The sequence below is a fragment of the Marmota flaviventris genome, chromosome 12 (genome assembly GCF_047511675.1).
Source record: "Marmota flaviventris isolate mMarFla1 chromosome 12, mMarFla1.hap1, whole genome shotgun sequence".
NCBI classification, from domain to species: Eukaryota; Metazoa; Chordata; class Mammalia; order Rodentia; family Sciuridae; genus Marmota; species Marmota flaviventris.
In genome coordinates, this window is record NC_092509.1 from 98,843,282 (window position 1) to 98,859,645 (window position 16,364).

At 33.1% G+C, this 16,364-nt stretch overlaps 1 protein-coding gene across 8 annotated transcripts in view; it reads right to left on the reverse strand.

The window, feature by feature from the left end:
* Rasal2 (RAS protein activator like 2) overlaps nt 1–16,364 on the reverse strand; it is a 343,852-nt gene that overhangs the window by 72,262 nt on the left and 255,226 nt on the right. For all 8 annotated transcript variants that reach the window (XM_071600283.1, XM_071600280.1, XM_071600279.1 and 5 more), the window contains one exon: nt 3,874–3,983. In XM_071600283.1, the coding sequence (XP_071456384.1) occupies nt 3,874–3,983 (110 nt within the window). The remainder of the gene's footprint in view (nt 1–3,873; nt 3,984–16,364) is intronic.

A 16,364-nucleotide genomic window follows, 5' to 3' on the forward strand; every position in this document is an offset into this window, starting at 1 on the left:
TTATAGCAATCAATGCCCATATCAAAAAGACATATCTCAAGTAAATAACTTATTGCTGCATCTGAGGGAACTAGAAAAACAAGAGCAAACCAAAATTAGTAGAAATAACAAAGAGTAGAGAAGAAATAGATAAAATGGAGACTCCCCAAAACAAAATTAGCCAAATGAAAAAAACACCAAGCAATACAAAAGATCAATAAAACAGGGTTGATTCAGAAAACAATCAGTTAGACTAAGAAAAAGTGAGAGGAGACTCGAATAAAATTAGAGGGGAGATACCATTATAGGTATCACAGAAATATAAATATCATTAGAGATTAGTATGAACAACTGTATGCCAACAAGTGTGATACTCTAGAAGAAATGAACAATTTTCAAGACACATACACCTTACCAAGATTGAGCCATGAATAAAAAACCTGAATAGAGCAATAACAAGTATATAACCAGATCAAATTAGCAATAAAAAGTCTTTCATTGAAGAAAAGTCCAGGGCCAGATGGTTTCACTGCTGAATTCTATCAAACATTTAAAGAATACCAATTCTCCTTAAGTTATTCCAAAAAAGAGAAGAGAAAGGAAGGTATTCTTCCAAACACAATCTACAAGACCAGCATTATCCTGATACCCAAACTGGAAAAGAACATGACAACAACAACAAAAAAACTACAGACTGATGAACAAACATATAAACATCCTTAACAACACGTTAACAAGATTAACATGATAAAGTGGGATTCATCCCAGTGGTGCAAGGATGGTTCAATATTACACAAATAAATAAACATGATACACCATATCAACAGAATGAAGGACAAAACCCATATGGTCATCTCGGTGGACACAGAAAAGGCATTTGACAAAATCAACATTGCTTCATGATAAAAACACTGAAAAATTAGGTATAAAAGGAATGTATGTCAAAGTAATAAAGGCCATTATAGTTGAGTCAACAGCTAACATACTGAATGGGGAAAAGCAGAAAGCTTTCTCTCTAAGGTCTGGAACAAGACAATTTTACCATTTCTGTTCAACGTAATTCTGGAAGTTCTAGCCAGAGCAATCAAACAAGAGGAAGAAGTAAAGGGCATCTAAACTGGAAAACCAGTCAAATTACACTGTTTGAAGATGACCTTACATACTCTCTGTATGTGTAATCTATGTGTGTATGTGTGTGTATAATATATGTAAATTATTAAATCTAATTTTATAAATTATATATATGATCTATTAGAACTAATAAATGAATTTGGCAAAGTTGCAGGGTACAAAATTAACATGCAAAACCTACTAGTGTTGCTATATGTCAACAGTAAAATCTGAAATAGAAATCAAGAAAGCAATCCCATTTACAATGGCTATGAAAAACAATATAGAAGTTCCTCAAAAAATGGAAAATAGAATTAGTGTCTGATCTAGCAATCCCACTGCTGGGTATATATCCAAGGAAAATGAAGTCAGTACGTTGAAGAGACATTTGCACTACCATGGGCACTGCAGCACTATGCAAAATAGCCAAGAAATAAAAACCAAGTAAGTGTTCACTGACTGGTGAAGGGATAAAGAAAATGTGGTAGACAATGGAATACCATTCAGCCACAGAAAGAATGAATTCTGTCATTTGCAATAACATGAATGGAAGTAGAGATCATTATGTTAAGTGAAGTAAGCCAGGAACAGAAACACCAGTACTGTATGCTTTCACTCATATGTGGAATCTAAAGATGTCAATCTCATAAAAGTTGAGAGTAGAATGACAGAGAGGCTAGAGAGTGCGAGGAAGGGAGGGAGGGGGAGAAATTGACAAATGGGCACTAAGTTATAGTTGGACAGGAGTGAGAAGCTCTGGTATGCTATGGAATAACAGGGTGATTACAGATAACAGGAATGTACTGTATATTTCAACAAGGCAGAAGGAAGGATTTTGAATGTTTTCACCATAAATAAATGGTCAACATTTGAAGAGATAAATATGTTTATCCTGATTTAAATATTACACAAGGTATACAAGTATTGACACATCACATGGTACTCCATTAATAAATAAAATTAATGTTTCCATCAGTTAAATTTAGAAAATTAAATTTAATAATTTATACACCAAGAGGTATAAAAGATACTACAAAAATTACATGCCAATTGGACAGGCTTGTAAATTTCCATGAGCACTTTTAACGTGGTTAAGAGAAAAGAGCTTTTATGAGATCAATATTTTTAGATCTCACGTATGACCAAGATCATGCAGCACTTGTCTGTGCCTGGCTTACTTCCCTGAACATAATGATCTCCACCTCCAGCCATGTTGTGGCATGAAGCAATAGTCTCATCATCAGCTTAGTATGAGGGACAATTCTTTCATCTATAAAACAAGGACAATAATTCTCTGCCTGCCAAGCCTATAATTTTTCTTTCTTTTTGTTAAGAAAGTGATTGAAAATAATGTCACTTACTAAAACAACAACATCAAAAAATCCAAAACCCAAAACCTCAAATATAAATAAGGACATCAAATATGAGAGGCAGACTTGAGTTCAAATCCAGGCTCCACTACTTACTAGCTGTGTGACACTGGGCAAGTTTCTCAATCTCTTTTCGCCTCAGTTCCTCGTCTGTAAAATGAGGATAATAATAGTATCTAGGGTTGTATTATATGAGACTACATTTGAAATGCCTGGCACATAGTAAGCACTCAATAAAAACTGGTGCTGGCAATGATGTACTGATGCAACACTCTAAAATTATCAACATTACAGAGGCACAAAATATTAAAAATGTATCATGCATGTTCAATGATTTTAGAGGAATGTTATCCTTCATGAACTATATACATTTTAAGTTTACCTAAGCTAGTACAGTCCTTATTGAAATCCATGTTTTTTTTTCATTACATGTCTTCCAGATGTGACTATAAACCAACAATGCCAATTCCATATGCCATATAGAGAGAATAACAAAGTAGTGAAGAAAATGAACTATGAAGCCAAATTGCCCAAATTCAAATATCATTTTTATTATTTACTAGCTATATGATCTTGGGTAAGAATCTCGGTACCTCAGATTCTTCATCTATAAAACAGGGATAATAACAGCATTATCATATAGATTTATTATGGAGATTAAATAAATAAGATCATAAGCATAAAACACCCTGTAGAGTTGCATAGTTTAGATCTGGAATGTTCCCCACAGACTCATGTGTTGAAGTCTCACTGGTTCCAGCCAGTGGTACTACTGGAAGGTGGTGGAAACTTCAGGAGGTGAGGCCTAGTTGGAAGTTAGAAGGGTATATCTTGTCCCAGGCCCCTTCCTTCCTGTCTCTTTCTCTCTGGGTTTTGAATGCCATGAGGCAAGCAGCTTTGCTCTGGCATACCCTCCCTCACCATGATATTCTGTTTCACCATAGGTTCAGGATCAACGGAGCCAAATAAACATGGACTGGAACTTCGGAAACCATGAGCCAAAATAAAGCTTTCTTCTTTAAGTTGATTTTATCAGGTATTTTGTCATAGCAATAGAAAGATAACATATACAATGCTCAAAAATTATTAACCATCATCATCATTACCTCTTAGAGTCATTCTAGCAAAAAAAAAAGAAAGATTCACCCCTGACCACTAGAATTTCACTCTTATCAAAGAAGCATAATTGATTCCTTAATTGGTTCTTATGAATCCACAAACTCTCAAGATTCTTAAACTGGATTGGCGTTTGAGACAATATACTGTACCCTGCTCAATATGAACAAGGTAAAAAAAATAAATTTCATATTGATCTTTCTAAAATTATCATTACTGAAAAGTTAGAAAAGGCCAAGATGAATCATCAAAATCCATTTTGACACTGCTTTCTGTTTTAAGCAAGCTGACTTCCTACCTGTCATCTGTATTACGCAGAGATGGGAGCCGAAAACTTGTGTTTCTGTCAAGCTTTGACTGGCTTTTGGTCCTCTTGATGGAGCCTTTCAGGCGCTTGCTGAAGAATCCCTAGAATGAAAAGGCAGATGGTGATGGGAGAGAGAATCAACAGGGAATATTACCTTCTGCACTAAATTTGCAAAATGTGTTCAGATTTTTATAATGTAGACTTGAAACAGAATCCAGATTTCAATTTTTTTTATATGTAATAGTTGCTTGAAACCACTTGGTAAGTGATAAGATCATTTTATTTTCTGTGATAATTAAAGTTTTTGATAGCACTGAGTTCTTATTTCTAGTTTATACTAGTTATGTAAAAAAATTTCTAACTTTACTAATAGATTTTTAAAAACACAACAATAAAACATTGACAAATGTAATCTTTTCTATGAAGATAGTATCAGCAATTTCAAAAGAAATGACACAAAGTGATTTCCTAAATTAAGAGCAAATAATTAAAGAGAACAGAATGTGAAAATGACCTGAAATGAGAAAGTACTTGGTATATTGCAGGAACTGACAGTGACACTGAGAAAAGAAACTTGACCTTAAGACATCAAAAAAAGAATTAACTAAGTAGTACAAGGTAACTTGTTGGTAGTCTCAACACGAATGGTGTGACTCTACTTTATGTACAACCAGAGAAATGGAAAATTGTGCTCCATATGAATTGAAATGCATTCTGCTGTCATGCATAACAAATTAGAACAAATAAATAAATGAATTAAAAAGAAGACTGTTAAAATTAGGTCCATATCACTTTGGATATGGTATTTGTAAAGTTAACATTTAAATGGAGATAACTGTACTAGCTTTTAAAACTTCATATCACTTTTAGTTTCATTTCAACGAACCCAAACCCAAACCAAAACAAAACAAACAAAAAAATCAAAACAAACTTGTGACCACACCTAACATCTATGGGGAAGGGATTTGTAGAAACCCCGAAAGAGAACTAGAAATATTTGGTAAACAGTAGCACAGACTACCATGGTGTTTTATCAAGTCACATATTTTTTAAACACTTAGGCATTACTCCATTCATTAGAGAAAAATGGAAACAAACTTATTTGAATTACAACTATTTATTTATTTTTTTGTTAAAAGATTTAATTTTAGAAGTCTTTATAGGAAGAAGTTAGTAAATTTAAAAATTTCTGTGCAAATATTTGTGTAATTTTTATAGCTTGCTGTTAGGCATTTCAACAGGCATGTGTTAGGGATGGATATCAATGCCACAGGAGGCATTTGCTCCATGTACCTTTGCAGTTTTGTACATGAATTACAGCTATTAGATGAGTGAAGAAAAAAACGTGTCAATATTTTATTGATCTTGATGCTGAAAGAGTAAGTACAGACTGAGGATGTAGCTCAGTAGCATAACATGCATAAAGTCTTGGCCTGGCCTTTCCTCTTCCAAGTGTAAAATCTAGAAAATATCACATAGGCATAATTCTCTAAACTATCACTTTGTTCCAGCTTCTACATACATAGAGACATTAGAAGAAAGAGACAACAAGTTCTTTTTTGAAAGTACCGTAATACTTAGAGATAGTCATTTGCTTGGTCTCCATACAGACTTAAGAGTCATTAGGGAGAGTTACTGTCATTAGTTCTCCAGGGCACAGGCTTTATTTTCTGTAACTCAATTAGAATGAATCACCATATTGCCCATAAATGCAGTCAGCAAACTAGAGTTAAGATTATAGAATTCTAGGAGGAGTATAGGGTTGTTTAAAAAAATCACTACCCTAAGTTGAGAGGGCCTTGACAACAAGCACACACTTGCGCACATGTGCACATGCACAGGGTAAAGCAGCCGACTAAATGTGTCCTAGTCAATGTTCACCCATGCAATACTTTAACTTTATTTAGGTTTTTATTTGATTTTATTTCATATTTTAATGTATTTATTTAATAAAATTCATTTTATATCTTTGTGGTATAGAATTGTACTAGAATTTACAAGAAAATCAAAGATAAAACAAACACACAATCTGCCTTAGAAGAACTTGTAATTTAAAGTAGGATTTAGATACTACATAAAATTATATACATAAACTTATTGTTAGGACAAGGCTGAGGAAAGAATCCCTGAGCACAAGGATATAACAAAAAGAAACCTTCAAAACTGAAAAACAAATAGAACTAGATTTTGAAGTCATCAAAACAGATTATCCAAGGACTGTGGGACAACCATAAAAGGTATAACCTATTCATAATGGGAATACCAGGAGAGGTGAAAAAGTAACAGAATATCTGAAACAATGACTAGTATTTTCCCAACTTAACGTCAGAACCAAACCACAGATCCACAGAACACCAAGCTCCATAAATAACAAAAATAACAACAGCAACAAAACAAAACAAGAACAATAAAAACATTGCCCCAAACCACATATTTCAAACTATAGAAAATTAAAGATAAAGAAAAAATTCTGAAAGAAGCCAGACGGGGGAAAACCACCTTGTATACAGAAGAATAAAAAATTACATCTGATTTCTCAGAAACCTTGGAAGCAAGACAAAAATGAAGTAAAATATTTCAAGTATTGAGAAGAAACAAACAAAAACCCATGCCACCCTACAATTCTCCAACCTGCAAAATCACCCTTCAAAAGTGAAGTAGATACTTTCTCAAACAAAGATTGAAAAAATTTGTTGTTGATAGACCTGCCTGACAAGAAATGTTAAAAGAAGTTCCTTAAAGAGATACAAAATAATATAGGTCAGAAACTTGGAGCTGAATGAATTTAAAAAAAAAAAAAAAAACACTGAAGAAGAAAGTGAAGGTAAAATACAAACATTTGTTTAAAATAATAATATCAATAATGTATTTGATTATGCATACATAAGCAAAATTAATCACAGCAATAATATAAAGGATAGGAAGGGAAAATTAGAATTATTTTGCTATTATAAAGTATTTACACTATATGTGAAGAGGTACAGTGTTACTGAGAGTGAACTTGGATTAGTTGTAAATATATGTAGCACACTCCAGGTCAACCATTAAAAAAAGTAAAAGGAATTATAAATGATATAATAAGGGGAAAAAAGGAAATGAAATGTCCAATTAAAACTGTGAAAAGTAGAAAAAAAAATGGAAGGAAAAAATAATACAGAACAGGGCAACAAACAAAATAGTAACAAATAAGGTAGATAGTAATCTAACTATATAAAAAAATTGCTCTGAATGTTAACTGTCTAGATGTTCCAATTAAAAGGTATTGGCACAGTGGATCAAAAAGTAAGACCCAACCATATGCTGTCTTTAAGAAGTTCACACTTAATGTAGACACATATAGTTAAAAAGTAAATGAATGGCAAAGATAAACCATGCCAACACCAGTCAAAATAAAATAATAATAGCTATTAATTTTAGACAGAGCTTGTGTCAGAGCAAGAAAAGTTACCAAGTATCAAGAAGAGTATTACATAATGATAAAAATGTTAATTTTTCAAAAAAGACCTAATGATCTTTAGTGTGTCTGTGCCTAAACACAGGGCATCAAGGAACACGACACAAAAACTGAGAGTTATTAGGAGAAATAGATGAATGTACTATTGTAGTTAAAGACTCTGAAGTCCTTAGCCCACTATCAGCTATCCTCTTGTTCTTTTTTCCTTCTCTATTTAACGGGACTTCCTGGCCAATTATCTAAAGTATTCAATTATCAATATCCTCCATTTTCTTAATGATCAGCTATCCAAAATCAAAACTGGATCAAAGTTTATTTACATTCATCTTTCTGGTCCCATGATCAAGCTATTTAGAAAGATCACATAGCTATGTAGATTGATACCACTAAATATCCTTTGTCTCTAAGTTTGTTTTCTAATGTACCTCTATCCTGAAAGAACCATGCATTGAGCCTTCTGGCAACATAATCCTGTTCTGAGAAAGCTCAGTGTATACACCATGCTTAATTGCCCACTGCTCGCTTCTGAGAATTCCTTATGTACAGGTCACTATACTTTATACCATGCAGTTCTTCTGCCTTGGCTACATCTGACTGGATCAGAATGGATAAATGACCAAAACATCTAAGAGTAGTCTTGGTGAGAGTTCTATCTACAGGACATGGTATCTGGTAATTACTTTGTATTCTAGCTTGATCTCTTGTCTATTCCTTGCTTCATCCTTTATACTCTAATAACTCTGAAAGCCTATAATTCTCCATATTCACAATGCATCTCTGCTACTGCTCATATTCCTTCCTTTCTCCCAGATACTCACACTGGCTCAGTTATCCCTAGGTTCTAAGACACTGGGCTAGTCACAACTTCCAAATTTCAGATTCTCACCTGCAAAAGGAAGATTTTAAAATCAAGAATAAGTTAATAAATTAATAAAATTAAGAATAGCATAACTGAATACAAAAGTGTTTTTTTAATTATATTTTTTTGTGGTGATGGGGACAGATCCCAGGTCTTCACAATGCTATGAAAGTGTTTTTAAAATAAAGGAAAATGAGTACCTGTAAACATTAATTGAACATGAATTTAGGGTGGAAGACCAGTGAATAGGTAGGTAGAATCACAATTTTCTCTCTGGAAACCATTGTACCAAATGAAGTGAAGGAAACTAGAAATAAATTCCACAGTAGTAGAGATTTATGACTGCTACATTCAGTGACATATACCCCAGTGTCTACAGGGATACTTTGTACATTATAAGTGCTCAGTAAACACTTGTTGACTGAGTTTACTAAAGGCTTTCTCTGTATCAGAACTGTGCTTTCCAATATGGACTATCATTTAATTCATGCAGCAACTTCATGAAATAACTTGTTTAAGTCAGTAGATACCAAATTAAGATTTAAATTTAGCATATGCTAATATTTAAAATGTTTCGTTCATTTGTACATTTATTGAACATCTATTATTTGTCAGATACTTGACATATTTCACACATATTGGTGAAAAAACAAACAAACAAACAAAACCAAAACCCTGGCCTTCAGTAAGCTTACATGCTAGTGGGAGGAAACATGGCTATGTTTTATATACTGCAGCACTTGTCTTATTATGTTATGTTGAACATCACCAATATGTGTTGAACATAACATAATAAAGACAAGTGCTGCAGTATATAAAACATAGCCATGTAATGGGGTGGTGATATTAAGTGGTTAGGGTATGGCTTAGAGGAAGATACATCTGAGTAAAGATCGAAGAAGGTGAGTCAGCTTAAAGATATTAGAGGGGAAAAACATTCCAGGCAATGGAGACAGGTTGGGCAAAGGCTTTAAGGAAAAAGCATAAATGTTCAAGGAACAGCCAAGGAATCAGTGTGGTACAGAAAGCGACAGGAGGGTAGTAGGAAATAAGGGCAGAGAGGTAGAAGGATGGTGGTGGTGGTAGTGTTAGCTGTGGGGGTGAGTGGTCGACAGTGGATCCTATAGACTGCTGTATGAACCTCACCTTTTTCTCTGAGTGTGAGAGGAAGCCATGTCCAAGGAAATTAACAAGAGATAATTTAAAGTGCACATACGTGCACATGCACACACACATTTACGTTTCTGAAAGAGTTTTAGCTATGAAAATGAAAATGTGTGCTGATTTACTTAACAAGGTTGTGCGATATATGAATAGTTAATTTTCTTTATAAATAGTATATCACATTTCAACAAAATACAAAGAAAGTTTATTTGTGATTTTACTGAGGTCACACTGATGCCAAATGGCAGAGCAGAACTTTGGGACCAAACAGTCTGACTCTTGAACCCTTTGCTATTTAACCACTATGCTCTACTAATTCTCCACATTCTAAATCCTCTTCAAATATTCTGAGCATTATAACTTGATTCCCCTATATGTACTTAATCAAATTTCTACACAAATCTTATAGAACTACATATCACAAAGAGCCAGGAATGTATTAAAGGTCAAAATATTAGAAAAACAAACAAGCAAAACAAAAAAATAAAGAACTACCAGTGTGACATTTGATTCATCCATAAGAATTTGTCCCTGTATAAATATGTTCTATCTACATAAACTAAGGTGAAATACTACTGAAATCACCTTTATACATAACTGAATCTATTGTCACTGAGTATAAAAGAAAAATAATTCTCAAGATTTAAAAATATATGGATGCCAAAAGGAAAATACTTTTTTCTTTACACAGTTATGATAAGCATGTCTTATAAAGATGTAAAGAGTGCAAAGGATTCTTCTATAAATTTACCCCCTAAATACAACAGCATAAATGGAAACAAAAAAGACTATAAATAAATTTATTTCATCCTCCTGACACCAACCTAATCTGAAAGCATTCTAATAAAACACTCAAAGCAACTCCTACCTTATTCAGTTCTCCTGAAATGCTGTTGCTACCCTCTACAATTCTTAAAAATAGCAGAAAGTTCATCATTTAAAAAAAACAACTATGTTGTCGAAGCCATCAATACTACTAAAATGACTTACTTTAATTATTTGGTACTCAGTATTTCCTTCAAAATCAGGCTTAAAATTAGCAACTATCAGTGAAAGAAAAGTCTCGTGTTGCCTTTCTTTGGAGCTTGGTAAATGTTAAAGACAATGATAACAAATATTATTCACCATCTGTAATTTGGAGTAACCCCGGAAGACTGAACTTCGCTATCTGGGCATGATTCGTAACTGAAATAAAACTGCTGCTACGCAACCACTCTCAGAAGTCTCCGAGGTGGTAATGAGAGACACTGACTTGCTGATGTCCTGGCACTACTGCTGTTCCCTTAAGACAGGGAGAAGTGGAGACAGAGAAACATGTTGTCACCTTTCAAATGAAAACACAGGGATGTGCAACAAAATCCTGCTATAATTCTGCTTGAGACTTTTCACACAGTGACTCACAAGGGATTAAGGACAATATTACAGCAATTTTAAGTGATTAATTTTAATAACAGTTCCTTAAAGTGTTATGATTCACACTAAGAAAATGCTACCTTGACAACTAGCAAGGACCCAGGTAAGAACTATTTTCATTTTTGCTTTTAGTTTAACTAGTAAATTAATCTAAATTTTAATAGTATATTTTTATCATAGATTGTAATTACCTAAGAAGAAAGTTTTGGTCACATATAAATAACTTCCTTTCAAGTTCTTTTAGTATAACTTAAGAACTTGTTAGATGTTCAATAAATATTGAATATTGGCTACTACAGTTGCAAAAAAAAAAAAGGAAAAATGAAAAGAATATGTGTAATAAGAATTGTAATAAAAAAACAAGTACATGTATAAAGACATGAAATGGTGTGAACATACTTTATACAAAGATATGAAAAATTGTGCTCTATATGTGGAATAAGAATTTGTAATACATTCCACTGTCATGTATTTAAAAAAATAAAATCAATAAAAAGGAAAATGTTAAATTTCATTTTCCAGCCATCATATTTTTAGTTTATCTTCAGAACTAGAAGTCCAAAAAAGATGGAAAACTCTAGTGACAAGAATAACAAAGTAACAAACAGCTGAAAAGTGCTTCAGTTAACAGCTTCATTATGGGTAACTTTTCCACTAGAAGTTTCTTTTTTTGTTTTGTTTTGCTTTTGCAATTTAAGCATTTCTATCATAGATTACAATTTTCTTTCAGCTAGGAGATAACAAATCTGAATCTTTGGGCCTATGGCACAGCGATCTACATATTTTTGTTTTTGTGGTACTCAGGATTGAACCCAGGACCTTGGGCACATGCTAGGCTAGTGCCCTACAACTGAGCTACATCCTCAGCCCAGTGATCTACATTTTCAACAAACATTTAGTGTGATGCTTTTTTTATTAAGCAAAGCAAAACTTTTATCACGAAACCTTTAAAATATAAAGCACAGAAATTAATAAACACATATCCATTAATCAGATTGAACCTATATTAATATATTGATGTTTTATATATTAAAATACAAAAACAAAATCTAAAATATTTTAATTCTTATATGTCATAACATGTTAAAACACACATTGATATGTTAACATATGCTAGAGGGGCAAATGGGAAGTTATCCTACTATTACTAATAATATTCTTTATTTTAGAGATTCATTTTCATTTGATAGAATGCACTCATATATCCAATTTCTTTCTTTTCTTTTGTGGTGCCAGGGATTGAATCCATGGCCTTGTGCATGTGAGGCAAGCATTCTACCAACTGAGCTATATCTCGAGCACCCCTAATTTCTTCTGTTATCTTTCCATTAAATTATCTCAAGCCATTTACCTTCAACTTTTATGAGTTATGTTTTAAAACATATCTTTTCTTTTAAAACAGATTTCTTTTGAAAGTTATATAAAATTTAATAAATTTACTAAAACAAAATTCACTATTTTTAGGTGTTCAGCTTGGTGAGTTTTGACAAATGTATGCCACCACAACTAAGATACAGAACATTTCTATCATTCCAAAATTTATGTTCCTTTGCATTTGATCCCTTCCTCTCACTTTCAGCTCCTAAACTGACTTGTCCCTATTATCTTTTCCAGAATGTAATATGAATGAAATTATGTAGTGCATAGTTGTCTTTTCACTTGGTATAATGCTTTAAAAATTTCATAGTTTGCATCTTTTTATTCCCACTACCTGGTGATACCAAAATTGTTTTATATATTGGCCAACTGATAGACATTTGGTTTGCTTCCAGTGCTGGGTTAATTTTAGATTTATTTATATATTATCATCCTTAATATTCATACTCTGTGAACTTGAGTAAGATCAGCACAGTCTCTGTTAATCATATGAAAACAAACACTACAGAAGTAAATATTTCAGCTACTGAATTTTTCCTCTTTCAATGCCAAATTTGGTTTAATACCTTTTCCCCCTCCAATTTCTTAGATATTTAGATTTACAGAAAATTTGGAAAACTAGTATAGAGAATTTTCCTTTGCCTAGCTTCTCCTAATCTTGCATAACCATTATATAATTATGAAAACTCAGAATTTAACATAGGTAGTATACTAACAAAATTTAATTGGGATGTCACTAGTTTTTCCACTGTGTTCTGCTACTACAATCAATTAACACAAATATGACAGCTCATACAGTACAAATTTATCATCTTACAGTTCTGTCAGAAGTCCACCTAGATTTCTCCTGGCTAAAGTCAAGGTGCCAGTAGGTCTGCAGTACCTTCTAAGGCTCTAAAGGAGAATGTCTTTCTTGCCTTTTCCAGCTTCTTGAGGTCACTCACATTTCTTATTTTGTGGCCTTTCCTCCGTTTTCAAAGACAGCAGTGTTACATCTTTGTGTAAGGTTTTCAGCTTTTAAGGCCACATGATGTGGTTGGATTGGATCCAGCTGAATAATCTAGCATAACTCTCCACTCACAAAGTCCTTACTCTTAATCACATTAGCAAAAACTGTTCTGCCATGTAAGATAACATATTCATAGGTTCTGCATGTTAGGATATATTTGGAGTGATACAATATATTCTGCTTTTTATATATACAATAGTCTCTTTTATTAATATTTGAGTAGGTATTTTGGTTATTTCCAATATTTTGAAAATTATAAACAGTGCTGCAATGGATAACTTTGTATGTATACTTGAGTGTTTCCTATAACCTCATCAACTGATTTGATTCTCATACTTTATGGTTTCTGTCAGCTTGAAAGGTAAAATATTTTTTTTCTTTGCTTTTTTTTTTTGGTTTTAATTAAATGACAGTACAATGATCTTGACATATCATACATTTGAATCAAATGGGATATAATTTCTCATTTTTCTGAGTGTACAGGTTGCAGAATCACATTGGTCATTCAGTCACGTATATACATACAGTAATACTAGTGTCTATTTTATTCTGCTGTCCTTCCTATTCTCCCTTCCCCCCCTTCCCCTCCCTTCCCCTTCCATCAAGTCTCTCTACCCAATCTAATGTGACACACTTCTTTTTTTTTTCCCTTCACATCATCATACATGTAATCTGTATAATGATGAGGGTCTCCTACCTTCTTCCGTGCAATTCCCCTTCTACCTCCCTTTCCCTCCCACCTCTCTTCCCTATTTAGTAGTAATCTTCTTCTTATGCTCTTCCTCCCTATCCCATTTTGAGTCACCCCCCTTATATCAGAGAAGACATTCGGCCTTTGTTTTTTAGGGATTGGCTAACTTCACTTAGCATAATCTGCTCTAATGCCATCTGTTTCCCTGCAAAAACCATAATCTTGTTATTTTTTAGTGCTGAGTAATATTCCATTGTGTGTAAATGCTACATTTTTTTTTTTATCTATTCATCCATTGAAGGGCATCTAGGTTGGTTCCACAGTCTAGCTATTGTGAATTGTGCTGCTATAAACATTGATGTGGCTGTGTCCCTGTAGTATGCTCTTTTTAGGTTTTTTGGGTATAGTCCGAGAAGGGGAATAGCTAGGTCAAACGGTGGTTCCATTCCCAGCTTTCCAAGGAATCTCCTTACTGCTTTCCAAATTGGCTGCACCAATGTGCAGTCCCACCAGCAATGTAAGATTGTACCTTTTTCCCCACATCCTCGCCAACACTTATTGTTGTTTGACTTCATAATGGCTGCCATTCTTACTGGAGTGAGATGGTATCTTAGAGTAGTTTTAATTTGCATTTCTCTGATTGCTAGAGATGATGAGCATTTTTTTCACGTATTTGTTGATTAATTGTATATCCTCTCTCTGAGAAGTGTCTGTTCAGGTCCTTGGCCCATTTGTTGATTGGGTTATTCATTTTTTTTTGTTTTTTAACTTTTTGAGTTCTTTGTATACTCTAGAGATTAGAGCTCTATCTGATATGTGAGGGGTAAAAATTTGATCCCAGGATGTAGGCTCCCTATTTACCTCACATATTATTTCTCTTGCTGAGAAAAAACTTTTTAGTTTGAATTCGTCCCATTTGTTGATTCTTGGTTTTGAAAGGTAAAATATTATTTCTACATTATTTTAAAGTTTACATTTTTCTAAATATAAGTGAATTTTAAACATTGTTTTATGTGTTCAGGACAATTTTTATAGTTTTTTATTCTTTATAATGATCTGTTCATATCTTCCCTCCCACCTGCAATCTTTCTATTGGGTTTGATCATTTGTCCTTAAAATTTTAATATTTTTAAAGTATGTTGCAAAATATTTTCTCCCAGTTGACTGGTAGCCTTTTAATTTTGTTATGACTTTTTCCAAGCAATTAAAATGTTTTTGTATATGTGTGTCAAGTTTCTCAGTCCCTGTTTACACCCGCCCCTGCTGAATACCTCTGGCTTTTGAGTAACCATTACAGAAAGCTTTCCCCTATATTAAGGTTAAAAAAATTCATCCATGTTTTCTTCTAATAGTTATATGATTCATTGTCTTTTAAATTTTTTTTCTTTTTACATTTAGACCCCTAGTCCCATTTGGAGTTTACTCATGAGTGAGGTGTGAGATACACATCTAATTTTATCTTTTTCCAAATGTTTACTTAGTTGTCTGTTTAATAGTTCTTTAAAATACCAGTTATGCAGGAAACCAATCTTTTTCATTTTTTGTTTTTTGAGATACTGGGAGATTGAACCCAGGGGCATGGTACCATCTTCAGCCTTTTTTATTTTTGATTTTGAGACAAGTCTCTTTAGTCTTTTTAAACTGCTGAGGTTAGCTATGAACTTATATCCTCTTGCCTCAGCCTGCCTAGTCACTGGTATTTTTGATTTTTCTAATAGGACTTGGTCTCTCTTACTTCTGAATATCTAAGAACTTTCCCTCTGTCTTGACCTATAATTAGTTCTATTCCCATTTTATACCCCCTTCTGAATCTTAAACTCCTGAAGAAAAACAGGAATAAACTGAGCACATCTTTAATTTTTCGTAATGCTTGGCATATAGTGCGCTAATATATATTTGCAAATTACTAATAATGACTGCTCTGAATTATTAAGAAAAGTTAAATTCACTCAAGAAAGCAGATAAATAACTAACACATTTGAGAGGAAAACCCTCTCAAGATTATTAAAACAAAACCAAATCTGGTGTTTAAAGAGGAAAAGTTCAGTATTAGGAATATGCAATTCTGTAGACTACCTCACAATTTCTTATTATTAATGAAGTATGTTTTCTTACAACAAAAAAGAGATTGTGCTGATCTTACTCAAGTTCAGAGTATGAATATTAAAGAAGATGGCTATAAATAATAAAATAATGAGAAATGATAGGTTAAAACTAAGAAATAGAACATTCTTCTATACTGAGGTCTGCTAGTCTACTAGACAGCCTCCCAGAGATTATCATGAAAAGCTGAAAAAGCATTAGATAATATAATTTGAAAGACATTTTTTTTCCATCATCAGGGGAGAAGGACTAGATGAATTTATTTGGCATTTTCCATTTCTCATTTCTAGAACTCTAAGAATAACAGTATCACAGATGGAAGGAGACTGGAGCTTGTGAGTTATTTAAAAAAATAAAACTCTCACTGCCTTTGGTGAAACAAAATATACCTAAAATCCATATTATGGAAAGT